The sequence below is a fragment of the Balaenoptera ricei genome, chromosome 9 (genome assembly GCF_028023285.1).
Source record: "Balaenoptera ricei isolate mBalRic1 chromosome 9, mBalRic1.hap2, whole genome shotgun sequence".
Classification (NCBI taxonomy): Eukaryota; Metazoa; Chordata; class Mammalia; order Artiodactyla; family Balaenopteridae; genus Balaenoptera; species Balaenoptera ricei.
In genome coordinates this window covers 37,587,849-37,608,879 of record NC_082647.1, presented here as the reverse complement: position 1 = coordinate 37,608,879, position 21,031 = coordinate 37,587,849, and the positions used below count along the sequence as shown (strand labels likewise).

At 35.2% G+C, this 21,031-nt stretch overlaps 1 protein-coding gene and 1 non-coding gene across 3 annotated transcripts in view; one reads left to right on the top strand and one right to left on the bottom strand.

Moving 5' to 3' along the window:
* IFRD1 (interferon related developmental regulator 1) overlaps positions 1–20,656 on the top strand; it is a 47,828-nt gene extending 27,172 nt beyond the window's left edge. For both annotated transcript variants that reach the window (XM_059933588.1, XM_059933587.1), the window contains 11 exons: positions 688–792; positions 936–1,020; positions 1,785–1,909; positions 3,713–3,870; positions 6,561–6,611; positions 6,694–6,872; positions 6,962–7,070; positions 16,705–16,839; positions 17,340–17,468; positions 17,922–18,017; positions 19,889–20,656. In XM_059933588.1, coding sequence (XP_059789571.1) covers positions 744–792; positions 936–1,020; positions 1,785–1,909; positions 3,713–3,870; positions 6,561–6,611; positions 6,694–6,872; positions 6,962–7,070; positions 16,705–16,839; positions 17,340–17,468; positions 17,922–18,017; positions 19,889–19,978 — 1,206 coding nt within the window. In that variant the 5' untranslated portion in view covers positions 688–743 and the 3' untranslated portion in view covers positions 19,979–20,656. The remainder of the gene's footprint in view (positions 1–687; positions 793–935; positions 1,021–1,784; positions 1,910–3,712; positions 3,871–6,560; positions 6,612–6,693; positions 6,873–6,961; positions 7,071–16,704; positions 16,840–17,339; positions 17,469–17,921; positions 18,018–19,888) is intronic.
* On the bottom strand, positions 12,229–12,335 carry LOC132372269 (U6 spliceosomal RNA). Its single transcript, XR_009505139.1, has one exon. It is a non-coding gene; the product is annotated as a U6 spliceosomal RNA (small nuclear RNA).
* Positions 20,657–21,031: the final 375 nt, after the last annotated feature.

Sequence of the window (21,031 nt, the reverse complement as noted above, 5' to 3'; positions counted from 1 at the left end):
ACAAAAATCCTGTAGTTCACTGCACTGGGTATCACCCAAATAGCCCGTCAGAGCTCTTTATAATTTCATACACATCTCATCAGCACTGTAGTTCTTTAGTGATCAATTACTTCATCCAATTCCTATCATTACTTTCTATGCCATTTTGGATCCACTTGTCAACATCCCCGTCCAAAACTTCAATTTTAAGCCTTTTTTGACCCTCTCAATTCAAGTTGTCTTTAAAACTACCATCCCTTAACTTCTTAAATTCCCCTTCACATAAGACGTGTGTAACCTAAAAACTAACCCATTCACCAGTTAATGTTTCCTAAGCCCAGTTATTCTCATTGGAACATATATTCGTCTTATTCTTATGGTGGTCTGTTTTCATTGTCGTCATGATTTGAAGTAGTTTTTTCATCTGTAATACCACTTTTTGTATCACCAAAAACGGGTGCTGCATGTTAGATGATTGATACATTTCTGAAGTTGATGTATATTGTAAACAGTTGGTGCTCTGAAATACATATTAGGTGAATTGACTTATGTTAGGAATTTAAGTGTATTCTTTTGTAAAAAATCATCTCATAAATAAGTTTGGGTTTTTATTACTGGATTTTTCGTAAGTAAATTTTAAAATCCCAATTTAAGTATTTGCATATATGACAACAAAATCACTTACCTTCACCGTCTTTTACCTGTTAGGTGGCCAGCATCGAAATGTTCAACCTTTTAGTGATGAGGATGCATCGATTGAAACAATGAGCCATTGCAGTGGTTACAGTGATCCTTCCAGTTTTGCTGAAGATGGTATGAGTTTTCAGTTAAGATTTGCAACGTTAGATAAAAGGATGATTTAGGTGGAGGAATTCTTGTAGCTAAGTATACTATTACCACTCCCTATCTGCTTTTTTCTATTTAAATTACAGTGGTTGGTTTTTATTATTCCTTAGGACCAGAAGTCCTCGATGAGGAAGGATCTCAAGAAGACTTAGAGTATAAGTTGAAGGGATTCATTGACCTGACCCTGGATAAGAGGTAGGAATTATTGGAAACTCTTTTCTTCTGGGTGATTTCCGTCAGCCACCTTTTATTTAAAATATGTGCAGTTCTTTCATTTAACATTATGTTTTTCTAAAGCTCGATTTGTTTACTTTGTATATTTTAGTGTTTCTTATTCCTTTGGACTTTTAATGTATCAGTAGATAGGAGCATGCCACTAGAATTTAGATTAATAGCCTAAGATTAGTCGTTGTTCAGCATAAGAGCACATAACTGTATTTGATAATTGAAGTGGATTTGTTGAATTAAAAGTTAATCTTCAACTAGAAAGTATAACTAAACTTCAAAAAGTATCAAAGCTAAGTTTTCTTACTTAACAGTAGCTCTAGAACCAACTTAAAACAAATGGAATTAAAAAGCCCAGAAGATTCAAACAAGAACTCTAGACTTCTGTAGTGTTAAAAAAAGTGTGAGTTTACCTGAATATGTAATGTAGGAGAACATGTCTTATACATTGAAACTATAAAATTCTATGTGGTCGTTTAACATTGTGGTTATTAAACTAATAAACAGAAAACATTATGATACAGAGTAGCTTAAAATCTTTTGTGTAATAAGGTGAGTTGTAGATGAAAATTAAATTATTATTGAAAAACTGTGAGAGCTTGATGAAGATTAGATTTTAAATAATCTATAAATAGAAAAAGTTGAGAGGGAAATAAGGTAAGTTTTTAAAAGTCTCATTGACCGATGGTATACTCCAACTGGATATCCTTTCTCTTACGTTTTGTTTTAAATAGTGCGAAGACAAGGCAGGCAGCTCTTGAAGGTATTAAAAATGTACTGGCTTCAAAGATGCTTTATGAATTTATTCTGGAAAGAAGAATGACTTTAACTGATAGCATTGAACGCTGCCTGAAAAAAGGTAATGTCCATATTTTTGAGTCATAGTCACAGAACTAAAAAGGAATTTGCTACCTTCTGTGCAGTAATATTTGTTAATAGCACTTAGAAGTCTGGCTCACTCTTATAACTTTGTAATTGGCAGGGAATATGCCAGGCTTGTTAGAACTCAAAATCAAACTTGTTAGCTTCGTTTTGTTTATGTAATAAACAGTTCGAAACTAGGAAGGATTGGGGTGGATTATCAACTTTAGTTGTATCAGAAGAGGTGTTTGCCATTCTTTTGTATATAAGAAAGACTTGAAACCATGTGTCAGATGTCAACAAAAAGTATTATTTATAAGCCATCCTACTTCATTTTTCTAAAATTAAAAAAGTATCATAATTATCTACCTCATTTTCTTATTTAAAACATCAATCATACCTGTCAATGACATCATTTCAGGATATCCCTTGGAATATTTGAATTCTAGAACTTTGTAATGGAGATTCTGGAATTCATATTATGATCATAGAACTTTTATGATCATAGAACTTTTAAGAATGAAGAGAGACCTTAAAGATTAAGTCTAGTATTATCAAACTTTCAATTTTAGGGACTGCCAGATTTAAAAAGATTTGGGGCTGCCAGCTTAATTATTTTGCCAAGTAAGAACATTATGAAAATAATTAGCTTCAACTATCATTATCACTTTATCAACAAAATATTTCTAGCACCAAAAGTGTAGGAAGCACACATGTTCCTTTAAATCGAATGTGCTTAGCTTTATGTTCTTATTCTCATTTTGCTTCAGGTGAAAGCTTTGTCAAGAATGGGTGTTTGGAAACCTTTGATCTAATCCACCTCTCACTGTATAGGAAAAAGAAAGGCCTAGGAAAACAGGAGACTGGTCTAAAGTTATATACTTTGTTACTGGTATAGTTGATAACAGAGCCAACTTTTTTGAGATATTACAATGGCTTTGTTAAAAGTGTTTACACTGAAACTGTATCCACAAGGTAGTTGGACTAGGTGACCTTTAAAAATTTCTTAAAACCTGCATAAACATTTAACTTATCAGATAATAACTTAAGTTCAAAATTTGCCCAAATCCTTTGGTGTATACAGTTCTCAAGAGTTAACTTACATTTACCTTTATATTAACGTATTTTCTATAGTTTTAAAGAATCCCTTATTTTTTTAATATTTTTATTTTTATTTTTTGGCCGTACCATGCAGCTTGTGGGATTTTTAGTTCCCTGACCAGGGATGGAACCTGAGCCCTCGGCAACGAGAGCTCGGAGTCCTAACCACTGGACCACCAGGAAATTCCCAAGAATCCCTTATTTTTTAATCCCTTATTTATTAAAAAAAAAAAAAAAACACTGGTGGAGGAAGCCCTGAAAGTTTAGTTTACCTCTTGGGCTGTGTACATCTGAAATGCTTGTCAGATTAATTCAAGGGCTACTTGAGTACATGAGTACATGAAGGATTTGGAAAGTCAGATCAGCTTGAAATGCATTATTTGGCTGAACTGTTACAGTACTCCCTTAAAATTGGTGTTAATCTCCATTTCACAGATGAGGAAATGTTTTGAGAATAAGAGTAATTGGTTGAAGATCATTTGGCTAATACGTGGTAGATCTAGGATTTGAGTGAGGTCTGTTTCCAGAGTTTGAGCTCTTTAACCTCACTAGATTTATAGCTCATGTCAAAGCCTTGAGCATATTACGATTTTCATAATTGGTAGATGCTATTTTGAAATTGAACAAATTTGGGAGATTGCTGCCTTCATAAGTCTATTGAAAATGATTTGTCATAGTTGCATTGTGGCTTCTTTTATAGGTAAAGGTGATGAGCAGCGTGCAGCCGCAGCATTAGCATCTGTTCTTTGTATTCAGTTGGGCCCTGGAATTGAAAGTGAAGAGGTTTTAAAGACTCTTGGACCAATCCTGAAGAAAATAATTTGTGATGGAGCAGCTAGTATCCAGGCTAGGCAAACTGTAAGTATAGGATTTTTAAATTTATAGATCTGTCTAGGCATGACAGCCAGACCTTGTGATGAATGATCTAGGAAAATAGCATCTTTAAAAAATATAGCAGGTTTTTTATTAACATTTTATTCTCATTTGTCCCTTTGTTTTTTGAATTTTATTTTTTAAATTTATTTATACAGCAGGTTCTCATAAGTTCTCTATTTTATCCATATTTGTGTGTATATGTCAATCCCAATCTCCCAGTTCATCCCACCACCACCCCCATTTGTCTTTAATTTTAGTGAGCAGGCTCAATATGACAATTGCCCTCTTAAATTTTCTGAGACTCAACAGAGCATCCCATATAGAGAAGATTTCTACATCTTTGAAATTGAACATCATTTGCCGATATGAAATACAGTGCTACGTTGAGTTATTTAGGATGATCCAGTTTTTATTGGAGCTGAAAGAAATGGTCTAGACAATGTTTATTGTGTGGTTATTTTTTAATTCTAAGAAATGTAATAGAGTGGTTTTTTAAAAAAAATTCTGGCTGTTGTGGCCTAAAAGTCCTTATGAGAGAGCTGAATGCTATAGTTACACAGGTGGATTTGGTAGATGTAGGAAACTCTGAAACTCTGACTTGTGAAATATTCATCTGGTTTTTGGGGTTTGGAAAAGCTTTCATTCTCTAATTGATACATACCACTTGCAATACTTCAGACTGTGGGTTTTGGGGGTTTTGTTTTTGTTTTTGGTTGTTGGTTTTTGGTGTGCTAATAAGTGATTTAAATGATCACATGAACATGTTTTGCTTTATTCACAGAAACATGAGTTGGTTGTAGTGGATTTAGAAAGTGGATTTGAATCTTAATGGATTTTAAGATTTGAATGTTATGGATCTTAAGAATCTTAAGAGTCTTAATAGATCTTAAAAATTTAATTTTAGTGGATTTGAATCTTAAGCTGTTTTCCTAACAAGAGAACCAGTTTAAGTTTAAAACTTTTTAATACTGATTATTCAAATTAGCTTCCTCTTTAGTATTACTTACGGTAAATGACATTAATCTTTGTATCAGATAAACCCTGAAGTCTTAGTGGCTTAATAAAAGTTTACTTCTTGTTCATATCACTGCCCAGTCAAGTCAGCAGCGTCCCTACGCATCCATCCTGCAGCTCTGCCCTACCTATAGGTCCTTTCAGATGGCAACTATGGCAGCTAGATGGGGAAAGCTAGAGGACAGAGACACATCGCTTCTGCCAAGAGTTCCTTGGTTTACCAACTGTATGGATGCTGGGAATAGTCTAGCTCTTTCTCCCAGAGGCAAAGGAATAGGAGTTCAGTGACTTTATAGGAATCTCTGCCCCCCAATAGTTAGTAATCCTAAGATATTTAATCACGCTTTTGCTCTTTACCTTTCTGTTCTTCCTTTTTGTGTAGTTTCATGCAACTTTTAAACTGTGCAGGAGTATAGGGGTATTTGAAATGTTTGACAGAAAACACTATTGATTAGATATTTGAGGTGATCACTTAATTTTGGTTGCATGTGAGTTTGTTGTGGTCATCTAAAGGCCCTTTCTTCATCCTTCTCACTCTTGCTGTGAATTAAAATTTAAAAAAAAAAACTAACATTCTTCTGCATATTAGCCGAAGGAATCTTTATTAAATGGAGGCAGTCCTAATTTTTAATCTGCCATTTCTCATAGTAATCAGAAGGAGAGATGTGGCCTTGCTTCTGCTGCTTACTTAGGGGAAGCGATGATAGATTGAAATTTTTCTTTGCTAAGAATAATGTGTAGGCTACTTTTGAATTTTAACAATGTCCAATTTTTACCAGGATAAACTAATGAAAATAAAATAGTGACACCAAGCAGAGTAATATTACAAGTGTCCTCATATTATTGGAACAGAACTAGCTGAAACCTGGGCATATGAATGATGACTTTAAAGACTTAAGCTTTAAGCTTTAATGGTACTTGGAACAACATGAGGGAATTTTAGTGATAACATATGGGGAAAAGGGAAATGAAGAATAATAAAGCCTTACGGATTTCAAATTCTGTTTTTATATGATTAATTTGTTAGAGCAGTGTTCTGAGAATTCATGGCTCCTATTTGTGTTGCAGGTAGATTGTATATAGATATTCTGAATCTGTTTTATTAGGTAAGCTTTGCCTTGGTGATCTTGGACTGTGTACTCACTTGTTTAGCATCTCTCCCCAAAAAAATAAACAATTATAGGATTCCCACCCTCTTTTCAACATATTCCAAAATAAGTAAAATCTGAGTTAATGAGATCCTTCTTTAAGTCGGAAGTTTGAGGACAGCTATTTAAATTTTTTGAGATTTGTGTTTTAAAGGTTTTTAATAGAGTAGGTTTCTTTATCTCAAATGTCCACACTTCATCTCTGTCTTTGAGTTGGAGTTGAAGTTTGAAATGATCTGCTAGATTAATGAAGGAAAATCTGAGAGAAATGGAGTAACTTTCCTAAAGTCATACTCTGAGTTTAGTAGCAGACCTTAGTGGGTTTTAGCCAAAACCCACTTCCCTTAACTTTTGACCTTATATTCTTTCTTTCTTTTTAATACTGTACTTAGGACCTAATGTAGTCATGTAGTTGAGAAATTTTTCACATTGAATTATAAAAGCAGGAAGATGTAGAATTAATAAGAAAATGGCAAACATTAATGTCTGTTTTTGTTTTGCTTTTTTTAGTGTGCAACTTGCTTTGGTGTTTGCTGTTTTATTGCCACAGATGACATTACTGTAAGTAGACAACCTTTTGAATCCAGTTGTTTGCACATTTCTCATTTAAGATGGTATCTTATTTCCTGTTCTTATAAATTAGGAGCTGTATTCAACTCTGCAGTGTTTGGAAAATATCTTCACCAAGTCCTATCTCAAAGAGAAAGACACTAATGTTGTCTGCAGCACCCCTACTTCAGCGCTTCATATCAGCTCGCTTCTCGTGTGGACATTATTACTGACCATCTGCCCAATCAATGAGGTGAAGAAAAAGCTTGAGGTGTATGTATTTTTAGTTTCTTGTTTTATAAAATCAACATTTATTGACATAATCAGTTGTGTTCACATAATAATGACTGACTGTTTTCTAGGCATTTCCATAAACTTCCAAGCCTCCTCTCTTCTGATGATGTAAACATGAGAATAGCTGCTGGTGAATCTCTGGCACTTCTGTTTGAATTGGCCAGAGGAATAGAGAGTGTAAGTATCTGATAGGTAAAACAAAAACCTTGCATCACAAGGACCATTATTTCATCGTAATCCTCACAATTAAGAAGTGGATGATAACTTTAGAGCATGGCCCACTGAGAACCTAGTGGTTGATCGTCCTGCTTCTTGGCAGCGGTGATGTAATACTTTTAAGAGCATAAACCAATAGGGGTTGGTAGAGCAATATTTAAGTGTAGTTCATTATACTTAATTGTTGCTGCCTACAGAACTGAAGTTTAGGTATACTCTTATTACTTATGGAGAGAGTTGTCCCATATAGTCTTTTGGATCTGCTTGGATTTCTCAGACATCAGACACATTAAGGTAATTCATGCGTGGATGCTTTATAATAAATGTTGGACAGATGGATGAAATATTAAGTCAGCATAGGTTTGGGGTTAAGTCAGATGAGTTTAGTTACTGTTATGTTTAACTTTTAAGCCAAAGATGGAAATAAACATGGCCCTTTAGTCTGGGACATGTGCTTTGCAGTTCTCTACCACTGTCAACTCATAGTTGTTTTTTTTTTTAAACCACTGTTTGGCTTTTGAAGGTATTTGAGTTTGTGATAGGTGACCAATAGGTGTTCCACCATCCTGATGGTATTCCAAGTGTAGCACTGAAAAGTCCTGTGTTCTAGGAAACCCTTTGTCTTAGGCTATATGGGACATTTGGTCACCCTGGTTTGTGACCTCTATTGTGAATCTTGGGTTACCTACTAGCTGCTTCTTAATTTAAGGAGAAAGACTATTTCTGGAATGAAACTTTGTCTGCAATTAAAGAACTTATTTAACAGTGGATAATTCTAAATAAGATTAATACATGTTCTGGGTTGCCTTGCTTATTCACATTCCATTCTAGGCCTGTGTTTCGTTGCCCCCCCCATCCCTCCTTACTTTGAAAGAGAGCAGATACGAGGTAAAAGTAAGTTATTAATGCTGTCAGTAGCTAATGAGTCTCCTTATGTGAGAAATTGGAGGACTGAAGTTTAGCAATCCATTTAATTTTATTGAGCTAGTTAATGGCTCCTTAACCTCAAGGCACAGAAGCCAGATGCCCCCGTTTTTAATCTTGTATTCCTCTACTGACTAGAAATGGTAATTTCTTTTCTTTTTCCTTTGAAATGCATCTTAAAAGTGAACTAATGATGCAGTTTAAAGTATATGTGTTGAATTTGCTTAAATTTGCATAAATGTAAATATATTACTACCTACATATCTTATGTTCTCTGACTTAATAAATAATATGTGATAGCCAGGAGAACTCATCCAGATGTATTTAATTTGACTGAAGTCCTTGTCAAAGACAAAAATGAACTGGGTTATAAAACAGAACCTAGCGTTTTGTTTGCTTTTTTTTTTTTTTTTTGGAATTTTAGAATTTTATTCATTTTTTATGCAGCAGGTTCTTATTAGTCATCCATTTTATACACATCAGTGTATACATGTCAATCCCAGTCTCCCAGTTCATCACACCACCCCCCCCACCACCTGCCGCTTTCCCCCCTTGGTGTCCATATGTTTGTTCTCTACTTCTGTGTCTCAATTTCTGCCCTGCAAACCGGTTCATCTGTACCATTTTTCTACATATATGCGTTAATATACGATATTTGTTTTTCTCTTTCTGACTTACTTCACTCTGTATGACAGTCTCTAGATCCATCCACGTCTCTACAAATGACCCAATTTCGTTCCGTTTTATGGCTGAGTAATATTCCATTGTATATATGGAATATATAACTGGGTTATAAAACAGAACCTAGTGTTTTGTTTGCTTTTTTTTTTTTTTTTTTTTGCAGTAGGAATTTTATTTTGAATTTTTTGAGGAACATCCATACTATTTTCCAAAGTACCTGCACCAATTTACATTCCCACCAACAGTGCACAAGTGTTCCCTTTTCTCCACATCCTCACCAGTATTTGTTATCTCTTGTCTTTTCGATGACAGCTATCCTAATAGGTGTGAGGTGATTCCTCATTGTGATTTTTATTTTTTTAACATCTTTATTAGAGTATAATTGCTTTACAATGGTGTGTCAGTTTCTGCTTTATAACAAAGTGAATCAGTTATACATATACATATGTCCCCATATCTCTTCCCTCTTGCATCTCCCTCTGTCCCACCCTCCCTATCCCACCCCTCTAGGTGGTCACAAAGCACCGAGCTGATCTCCCTGTGCTATGTGGCTGCTTCCCACTAGCTCTATTTTACGTTTGGTGGTGTATATATGTCCATGCCACTCTCTCACTTTGTCCCAGCTTACCCTTCCCCCTCCCTGTACCCTCAAGTCCATTCTCTAGTAAGTGTGCATCTATATTCCCATCTTGCCCCTAGGTTCTTCATGACCATTTTCCTTTTTTTTTTTTTTTTTAGATTCCATATACATGTTAGCATACGGTATCTGTTTTTCTCTTTCTGACTTACTTCACTCTGTATGACCGTCTCTAGGTCCATCCACCTCACTACAAATAACTCAGTTTTGTTCCTTTTTATGGCTGAGTAATATTCCACTGTATATATATGTGCCACATCTTCTTTATCCATTCATCTGTTGATGGACACTTAGGTTGCTTCCATGTCCTGGCTATTGTAAATAGAGCTGCAATGAACATTGTGGTACATGACTCTTTTTGAATTATGGTTTTCTCAGGGTATATGCCCAGTAGTGGGATTGCTGGGTCGTATGGTAGTTATGTTTTTAGTTTTTTAAGGAACCTCCATACTGTTCTTCATAGTGGCTGTATCAATTTACATTCCCACCAACAGTGCAAGAGGGTTCCCTTTACTCCACACCCTCTCCAGCATTTATTGTTTGTAGATGTTTTGATGATGGCCATTCTGACCGGTGTGAGATGATATCTTATTGTAGCTTTGATTTGCATTTCTCTAATGATTAATAATGTTGAGCATTCTTTCATGTGTTTGTTGGCAATCTGTATATCTTCTTTGGAGAAATGTCTATTTAGATCTTCTGCCCATTTATGGATTGGGTTGTTTGTTTTTTTGATACTGAGCTGCATGCGTGGCTTGTATGTTTTGGAGATTAATCCTTTGTCAGTTGCTTCCTTTGCAAGTATTTTCTTCCATTCTGAAGGTTGTCTTTTCATCTTGTTTATGGTTTCCTTTGCTGTGCAAAAGCTTTGAAGTTTCATTAGGTCCCATTTGTTTATTTTTGTTTTTATTTCCATTTCTCTAGGAGCTGGGTCAAAAAGGATCTTGCTGTGATTTATGTCATAGAGTGTTCTGCCTATGTTTTCCTCTAAGAGTTTGATGGTGTCTGGCCTTACATTTAGGTCTTTAATCCATTTTGAGTTTATTTTTGTGTATGGTGTTAGGAAGTGTTCTAATTTCATTCTTTTACATGTAGCTGTCCAGTTTTCCCAGCACCACTTATTGAAGAGGCTGTCTTTTCTCCACTGTATATTCTTGCCTCCTTTATCAAAGATAAGGTGACCATATGTGCGTGGGTTTATCTCTGGGCTTTCTATCCTGTTCCATTGATCTGTATTTCTGTTTTTGTGCCAGTACCATACTGTCTTGATTACTTTAGCTTTGTAGTGTAGTCTGAAGTCAGGGAGCCTGATTCCTCCAGCTCCTTTTTTCTCTCTCAAGATTGCTTTGGCTATTCGGGGTCTTTTGTGTTTCCATACAAATTGTGAAATTTTTTGTTGTAATGCCATTGGTAGTTTGATAGGGATTGCATTGAATCTGTAGATTGCTTTGGGTAGTAGAGTCATTTTCACAATGTTGATTCTTCCAATCCAAGAGCATGGTATATATCTCTCCATCTATTTGTATCATCTTTAATTTCTTTCATCAGTGTCTTATAATTTTCTGCATACAGGTCTTTTGTCTCCTTAGGTAGGTTTATTCCTAGGTATTTTATTCTTTTTGTTGCAATGGTAAATGGGAGTGTTTTCTTAATTTTACTTTCAGATTTTTCATCGTTAGTGTATAGGAATGCAAGAGATTTCTGTGCATTAATTTTGTATCCTGCTACTTTACCAAATTCATTGATTAGCTCTAGTATTCTGGTAGCATCTTTAGGATTCTCTGTGTATAGTATCATGTCATCTGCAAACAGTGACAGCTTTACTTCTTCTTTTCCGATTTGGATTTTATTTCCTTTTTTTCTCTGATCGCTGTGGCTAACACTTCCAAAACTATGTTGAATAATAGTGGTGAGAGTGGGCAACCTTGTCTTGTTCCTGATCTTAGTGGAAATGGTTTTGGTTTTTCACCATTGAGGATGATGCTGGCTGTGGGTTTGTCATATATGGCCTTTATTATGTTGAGGAAAGTTCCCTCTCTGCCTACTTTCTGGAGGGTTTTTATCATAAATGGTGTTGAATTTTGTCGAAAGCTTTCTCTGCATCTATTGAGATGATCATATGGTTTTTCTCCTTCAATTTGTTAATATGGTGTATCACGTTGATTGATTTGCGTATATTGAAGAATCCTTGCACTCCTGGGATAAACCCCACTTGATCATAGTGTATGATCCTTTTAATGTGCTGTTGGATTCTGTTTGCTAGTATTTTGTTGAGGATTTTTGCGTCTGTGTTCATCAGTGATACTGGCCTGTAGTTTTCTTTCTTCGTGACATCTTTGTCTGGTTTTGGTATCAGAGTGATGGTGGCCTCGTAGAATGAGTTTGGGAGTGTTCCTCCCTCTGCTATATTTTGGAAGAGTTTGAGAAGGATAGGTGTTAGCTCTTCTCTAAATGTTTGATAGAATTCTCCTGTGAAGCCATCTGGTCCTGGGCTTTTGTTTGTTGGAAGATTTTTAACCACAGTTTCAATTTCAGTGCTTGTGATTGGTCTGTTCATATTTTCTATTCCTGGTTCAGTCTCGGAAGGTTGTGCATTTTTAAGCATTTGTCCATTTCTTCCAGATTGTCCATTTTATTGGCATATAGTTGCTTGTAGTAATCTCTTGTGATCCTTTGTATTTCTGCAGTGTCAGTTGTTACTTCTCCTTTTTCATTTCTAATTCTATTTGAGTCTTCTCTCTGTTTTTCTTGATAAGTCTGGCTAATGGTTTATCAATTTTGTTTATCTTCTCAAAGAACCAGCTTTTAGTTTTATTGAACTCAGCTATCGTTTCCTTCATTTCTTTTTCATTTATTTCTGATCTCATCTTTATGATTAAAAATATGGAACACTTCACGAATTTGCGTGTCATCCTTGCGCAGGGGCCATGCTAATCTTCTCTGTATCGTTCCAATTTTAGTATATGTGCTGCCGAAGCGAGCACTCTTTGCTATTTTTGTTAGGTTTTTTGAAAGGAGGGGAGTGTCTGGTGGTGGGTTAGTGTAGTTACAAGGTGTTCAAAAAGTTAGTTAAACCATAGGTTGATTTAAATTAGGTTTTTGTAGCACATTTGTGGCATCAAATTATTCAGAGCCTTTTGCTAACATTAATTATTTTGTGTTATTATTAACCTGGAAATCTAGCAATGTGATGAAATCAGCCTGGGAGACTTAGTAAAAAACTCTCTGAAGAGCTGGGTTTTAGGTTGGGTTTTAAAGAATGAGTTGGTGAAATATTAATAATAGCTATTTGTTCAAAGTTGATATGAAGAATTAGTAATCCTTCGTTTGTGAGAGCTCCCTTAGTTTACTTTGTGTGTCTGCCATGTAACCAAGCAGGTAAAGAGTGTACTTAGGAGCTGCTCTGCCTGGGTTCAAATTCTGTCTTCCACCCTTATTAGCTGGATGATGTTGGGCAACTTCTCTATGCCTCAGTGTCCATATCTTTACAATGGAGATAATAATAGTCACTACCTAATACGGTTCTTGGGAACACATGCCAAGTACAGTGTAAGTGGTAGCAGTTCCTGCACTATTAAATGAATCAGGTATTACCTCCCTCTTACTAATACTCTAGTAGTAGCCTTTTAGGAGCTCTCTAGGGTAACTTAAACTAAGACAAGGGCTATTTAGTGAGTGGAATTATAGATCTGAGGGCCTTGTGATACGCTGATTCAGGAAAATATACCAAAATATAGTATAGTCAGACCTTCCCTAATCTTCCCTGCTCTATCCCCCACCTAAGCTGACAGGGGAAGTGCTTCAGGACGGAGAGACAGAGCGGAAACAAAGAAAAGAAAATCTGAAGACTCACAACACACTCCCCAGGCCTTAATCACTTAGATTTTATATTTCCAGAAAGGACAACCCCACGTGCTTCTCATTTCTTGCCTTTGTTTATAGGATAACTGACTCATGTAAAAATGTCTCCATACTCTGATGGAGACATTCTGCCTCAGTTAGCAGGGAATGAAAAGAATAAAAGTCTTTGTAGTTGAGTAGAGTCAGATAAAACCATTCTAGAAATAGTAGTCAGCGCTTTGCAGTGAAGTGGGGAGAGATCAAATTCTGTTTTAATGTTAGGCTTCCCTATGATTATTTTTTAACACGTAGGACAGCTGTGCAAGATCCAGCTTATTTCATTTTGTTTACAGTCAGTGCTCCAGTGACTTCTGTATAGAAATACTAGATTGGGGGATGATTTTTGTGACCTTAAGCATCTCGTCCTGTGTATTTAAACTCTTCTAAAAGTTTTCTGTGGTTTCATTTCATTCTAACGCCACTCAGCTTTTGAAACCATTTAACTTACAGTTGTTTTAGTATGAAATAATTATCTTTAGCTGACCTGTTTGAAGCATTTATATTGTTAGACTGAAACAGGCTGTAGCATAATGGATGTTTATGTACTGTGTTTTATATATTTTTAGAATATATAAATATATTTTACTTAGGCCTTAAATAAACCTGTGAGGTGTGGGTGGTATTAACTATCCTCCTGAGACACAGTTTGCTAATGTAATTATGCCCAAGGTTATATATGTCTAAGTAATGGATGTTTGTGATTCAAACATAGATGTTCTGACTGCAAAACCTGTTTTGTATGACAATAAACTTCCTCATATAGCTGTAATTATTACACTGATTTTTTAAAAGTCCAATTCTATGTAAATTCCTCTAAATCTAGAATATTGATATAATAGTTCATGCTTCATAATTTATTGGGCAAATTTATATTTCCTGTCTTATTTAATCCTTAAAACTATCATGTGGTGGGAGGGTGGATATTTTCATTTTACAGGTGATGAAACAGATTCGTAATTTTTAATACTTGATGTAGTGAGTAGTAGGCTTGAGGTTCTGAAAAGTAGGACTTTTGACCCCGTTGTGTGGCAATGACTATGCAATTTTCTTTTCATTATTGATAGGAGTTAGGTATTTGTCCCTCTAGGAGCCCATTTTTCATTTGTCCCTGAGTGTAGAGTTTTACTATGCAGTTATCCCAAACTTCAGTAAATTGGCTTTTGGATGCTGTTTATGGACTATTTTTGTTATATTTTATGTTTTCTTTCTTTTTAAAGCACAGGCACTTTATGGAGACATTTCCCTACACTACTTAATATTTATTTTCACAAGTATTATATTCAACTCAGTGGTTCAGACTCTGTAAACTAGATTGAGTTTTATTGATTGCTAAGATTATTTACCGTGGGGTTTCTCAACTTCAGCACTGTTGATATGTTGGGCTGGATAATTTTTGTTGTTGGAGGGGGCGCTGTCTTGTACATTTTAGGATGTTTAGCAGCTTCCCTAGCTTCCACTCATTAGAGGCCAGTAGCACCTCCTGGCAGATGATGATAACCAAAAATGTCTTTAGACATGGCCAGATGTATGCTGGGAGGTGAGATTGTTGAGACCACTAGCAGTAGTTCCCAGTTCTTAGAACAAATTAAGGTAATGCATAGAGTCTTGTTAATTTTTGGTGTATTCTCCCATATATGTATTTTTAAATCTTCCATAAATTTTCTTTTTGAGAATATACAAAAGAACAAGTAGTCAGTGAAATGAGTAGAGAACGTCTAGTCCCTGAAATGTATTTGTTTCTAGCAGTAAAATGATTCCCATTTTGTTATGATGGAATCAAATTTTTTGGAATTTAAATGTACAGATCAAAGTATCATTGGACTGTTTTAATAACATCTTATCAGCTTTGGTACCTGCTTTTCTAGATGAAAGTCTTCTTGACAGGTGTTATTTCCAGCTAACTCAGACATAGAAAGTTGAATCAGAACATTTGAAGAAAACATTTGTTAGAACAGTTAAGAGTGTACAATCTCTAAAATACTGGCAATGAGAAAAATACTTTAAATTAAGAATATCCGTGTTAATTTCAAGCTTATTTTCCATGAGTGTAATAATTTTTTTCATTTTAGACATTAAAAGAAATTATATTTTTTGAGATTGAACAATTATGTATACAGTGTGAAGAATGCCTACAATAAGAGCTGCTTGTTTTATTTTTTTATTTTTTTATTTTTGGCTGCATTGGGTCTTTGTTGCTGCATGTGGGCTTTCTCTAGTTTCGGCGGGCGGGGGCTCCTCTTGGTTGTGGTGCGCGGGCTTCTCATTGCAGTGGCTTCTCGTTGCGGAGCACGAGCTGTAGGTGCACGGGCTTTAGTAGGTGTAGCACGTGGGCTCAGTAGTTGTGGCATGCGGGCCCCAGAGCGCACGGGCTCTAGGGTGTGCGGGCTTCAGTAGTTGTGGTGTGCACGCTCAGTAGTTGTGGCTCTCGGGCTCTAGAGCACAGGCTCAGTAGTTGTGGTGCATGGGCTTAGTTGCACCATGGCATGAGGGATCTTCCCGGACCAGGAATCGAACCCGTATCCCCTGCATTGGCAAGCGGACTGTTACCCACTGCGCCACCAGGGAAGTCTGAGCTGCTTGTTTTAATAGAATAAGTTAAGTGATTGTTACCACCAATGCAAAAAATGTTAAATAGGCATTAATAACTAGAACTGGAGATGGGTCACCTTCTGGCTTCCATGAGTGTCTGCTCTAGTTTTTGGTCAGCTTAAGAACTTGGAATCATCTTTTCGTTTAATGTGGTTGTAAAATTTAATCAGGGAGTAAAAACACCCAAAATAAAGAGACTTTCAAAGTATAGCCACTTAAACTGTAAAAAGGAAGCCCATAGTCAACTTATGGTCATAGCAAATAGTAATACATTTTGTGGCTTCCCTCCAAAAGGGATTAAAATATCTTCCTTTCTTAAATAATTTAATCACTTGAGTTGTGCACCTGATGTAAATACTTGGTTGCTTATTTGAAATATGGCCAATAAATTAGAAATTAGGTGCTTTAAAAAGCATTACTGATAGCTTGCCCTTTTGGAATAAGAATATTTGGAATTCTGGGAATATGTGCTTTGGGGACTAGGGAGCCAGGGGGTAGAAGCTGTATTGGTTTATGTGTATCTGACTATCACTGAACTTGGAAATCCCAGTAATGTCTTGAATACAGTAGGAACACAGTAAGCATTGGTTGAATGCATGTGGTTATACTTGGAAGAGGAATGTTCATTGTTTGGTGGTAGTGTATCATCTTGTAGGCAACATTTCTGGATTAAATTTTTGCATGACAATAAGTGTTTATGTGTGTATCTGTGCCAAGATCTCTAAATAGCTCAAAGATTTGCGTTGCTCTGTGTAACCCTGTTGGATATTTCCAAGGTGGACTGTTTTTTGTTAACTCTAGAAGAGTTTGGGGGGAAAGAAACAACAAACCACAAACAAAATCAAATTTTTTTTTTCTGACCAGGACTTTTTTTACGAAGACATGGAGTCTTTGACTCAGATGCTTAGGGCTTTGGCTACAGATGGAAATAAGCACCGGGCCAAAGTGGACAAGAGAAAGCAGCGGTCGGTGTTCAGAGACATCCTGAGGGCGGTAGAGGTAGGCCACTTAATGCTGTAATAGGTACTCCTTGATGGTTGGTCTGTAAACCCTATTTATCTTCCCTTCCTTTCCTAGATTTCTGCTTCCCCCAATTTCACCACTGGCTTGTGAGGATATCTTGTCTTTCTGACTCGTCCTGTAACCTCCCCTCCCTCCGCCCCTGCCAATCCTAGACCAGTACAAATATCTGACTTTTTCACCAAGTTTGTTGAGTGCTTTTGAAACTTAAAAACATTCACAACGAGGTGGTTTTGCCGTTAATATTTATCCAGACTTAGTTGTGTCTTCAAGTCTACCACAACTAGGCAAATTCTACACCCTTATATGTGGGATAGTACTTCCACTTTCTAGTCTATTCATATTTCAGGGATGGAGGTATCAGTTTAAACCATAGTGTTCATTTCAACATATATATGTCTGTTTAGAAATTGTGTTTATGTAGGATCTCTTTAGATCATTTTGGTTCCTCTTATAATTTTTGTTCTTCTCTTGGCCAGGAACGGGATTTTCCAACAGAAACTGTTAAATTTGGTCCTGAACGCATGTATATTGATTGCTGGGTCAAAAAACATACATATGACACCTTTAAGGAGGTTCTTGGATCAGGGATGCAGTACCACTTGCAGGTGAGTGGGTGACATCCTTTCTGTATGTTTGCTTTTAAATTAAGGAGGAGTTTTAAATCTACCTTACTTAACTGGCTTTTGAAGTTAGTTTCAATATACAGAATGTTTTCAGCATATGATATGCAAAATAGCAAATTTATTTTTGAAAGTTAAATTGAATAAATATGAAATTCTTCTGTTTGTTTTTGTATTGTGTAAGCCTAGTGGAGCATCTATATAGCTGTTGAAACACTTGATATCTTTGTAGGAAAGCAGATAGTTTGACATAGCTTTCTTGAATTCAAGACATTGGAAAACAATTTGGTCTTATGAGAAACAGAAAGAAAATAAGTGACTTACGTTCATATTTATAAGCTCTACATAACTTCTGTTAACCAGATTTCACTTTATGTAGTTAAAAAAAAAGAGCTGATATTTAATACTGAGCCTTACTACCTTTCTCTTTTATTTAAGTCAAATGAATTCCTTCGCAATGTTTTTGAACTTGGACCCCCAGTGATGCTTGATGCTGCAACACTTAAAACAATGAAGATTTCTCGTTTTGAAAGGGTAGGTTTGGTTTTGTTTTCAATAGAACTAAATTCACAGAAGAAAAGTGGAGCCAAAGCTTTGATTCTGCCAGGTGATAGATATTTAGCTATGTCTGTGAGATTTTAGTTCTCATGATGTTTCGGACACAGAATAATAGCTGGACTAAAAGTATAGAAACTTCACTGCATTTAGAGTATGGAGGGTTATGATGAAATATTTTTATCCATAATCCTATTAACATAGAAGCTATTTTCATTTTTTGTTTCCTTTTGCTCTATGAAGTTTATATATTTAAGGATAAATATTTACACAGTGCTTCTTTCATATCAGATAACTGAGCCTACACTTAGTAAGTACCAGATTCATTTTACAAATGAGGAAACAAATGTGTTCAGAGAGTTTGTAACATTAAATAGTGGTTAATATTATTTTTATTTAATATTTCAAAAACCCTTATATTTTTATTTTTTTTACTAAGGTAAAATTCACATAACATAAAATAAACTATTTTACACTGTACAGTTTAGTGGCATTTAGTACACTTACAGTGTTGCACAGCTGTCACCACTATCTAGTTTCCAAACATTTTCACCACCTCAGAAGGAACCTTATGTCCATTAAGTATTCATTCTCCGTTCCCCTCCCCTCTTCTCCCCACCAGCTGCTGACAGTCACTAATGTGCATTCTGTCTCTATGGATTTACCTATTTCTGGATATTTCATATACATAGAATCATATAATGTGACCTTTTGTGACTGGTTTTTTTCATTTAGCATAATGTTGCCAAGGTTCATCCATGTTGTAGCATGTCATTACTTCAGTCCTTTTTGTGGCCAAGTAATCCTTCATTGTGTGGATATGCCACATGTTTATCTGTTCATTAGTTGGTGGACATTTGGCTTGTTTCCACTTTTTGGCCCTTTTAAATCGTGCTGCTATGAACATATATGTACAAGTTTTTGTTAGAGCACCTGTTTTTGATTCTTTTAGGTGTATAACTAGGAGTGGAGTTGCTTGGTCATGTGGTAATTCTGTTTAACTTTTTAAGGAACCACCAAACTGTTTTCTACAGTGACTGTAGTGCATTTTGCATTCCCACTAGCAGTATAAGAGTTCAAATTTTGACATCCCTACCAACACTTTTTTGGTTTTATTTTTGTTTTAAATTATAGCCATCCTAGTGGGTCTGAATTGTTTAATTGTATATTATAAAGAATCTTTACATTTAATCATTTTGATGGTCATATAATTGATTGTTGGGTATTTTAAAACTGTTTTTAATAAATACTAATATTTTCACATAATTTCTCTTTTGAATTATTTCTTGGAAGAAATCCTTGCATGGGACTACAGGGCTTGATTATGATTTTTTGATATGCATTGCCAAATTACCTTCCAAAATAATTCTATCATTTTTAATTATTTTCAGTGGTGAATGAAAGCATGTAGCGATTACACACATATTTGACAGCATTGGGTTTTATAATTTAAGAAATTTGTTAGTTTGAATGAAACCTTATGATATTTTTCCTTATTATTTTAATTAACAGCAAATTTGAGTATTTTGTCCACATTAATTCATGATTTGTCTTTTCCTTGATCAGAATAAATGTTTATATACTTTTAAAAATTTTTTTGGCTGGAATTTTCTTGGTATTTTATTTTACATGTTTGACTATTTTTTTTGATACAGAATAGCCATGAACTATAATGTGTTAATTTTCCCCCTCATTTTTTGTGTCTGTCTTATAAACATTTAAAATATTTCTAGAGTCAAATTAGTTCATTTCTTTCCTTTGTGATTTTTTTATTTATCTTTTTTTTTTAACTTTATAAGAATATCTGAAGCCTTAGTGGCTCACCTGTATTTTCCTTTTCTTCATTTCAGCATTTATATAATTCTGCCGCCTTCAAAGCTCGAACAAAAGCTCGAAGCAAATGTCGAGATAAGAGAGCAGATGTTGGAGAATTCTTCTAGGTTTTTAGCATTTGAAGACCACTTTCTAAGTTCCCCCCTTTTTTTTTTAAAATAATTTCTAATGTATTTAAACTCTAGAGACAGTTTTTTATCTTGGGTCAACAGATAGCTTTTGTAGTAGGGGTTATATTATAATTTAAAGTATAGCATTGCAAATGGTGAGTTCTGGTTATTGAATATTCTCTGTATATATAATCAGTAAACATGAATAAAGTGTTTGTAGTGTGTGGTCATTTTCTATTTATGAAGAGAGCAAAAATATAGTATTTCACTTGATTTCATGATGAGAAAAACTATTAGCTGAGGTTAAATTTCTTACGCTGTGGTTGTCAGAAATATTGATTATAATGATATAGATATACAAGGTATTTAACTTAAGATCTTAGACAGATGAGTTCTGGATACAATTTTGGGAGCTAGATCTTCTGGAAAAGCTGCTATTATTTTCAATTTAAAATGGAACCTAATAATTTTGTCAGTGGGATCAACAAAGGGAATTATACCGTGAGACCTGACAGCTGCACTTACAGGCCATTCAGTCCATCTGTTATTCATAATGAATTTGTATATGCCAGAAAATTTGCTAACCTTGACCTCTGAGGGCAGTAACACTAATTTTATCTGCTGTGTAAGACCTTGTGCTCTTTAATTTGAAATAAAGATCTTTTCACACTAAAAGTGCTTCTTTTTTAATAGAAGAAAACATTTATGGGTTTCAAGTTCAAGTTCAAAATGATGAAATGGGGTAGGGAGAGAGTGAAACAGAACTTGCCTTGTATATTTGGAAACATGAAAATAAATGAAAAAATGTAGCAATATATCATTGGCTTTCCAACTATTAAGACTATTGCTGCTTGGTTGCCCATGAGGTGATTTTTTTACTTTATGGGAAGTTGTAAGCATTTTGACAATGCATTAGGGTTTTGTTATTATTAAACTTTATATTAAAATTACATTGCACAAGTAATACCTGCCGTTTAGAATTCATAGATTGATTTCTTTATATTAATGCAGAAAATAGTGATAAGAGGGGTGGGGAAGCATGTAGATAAG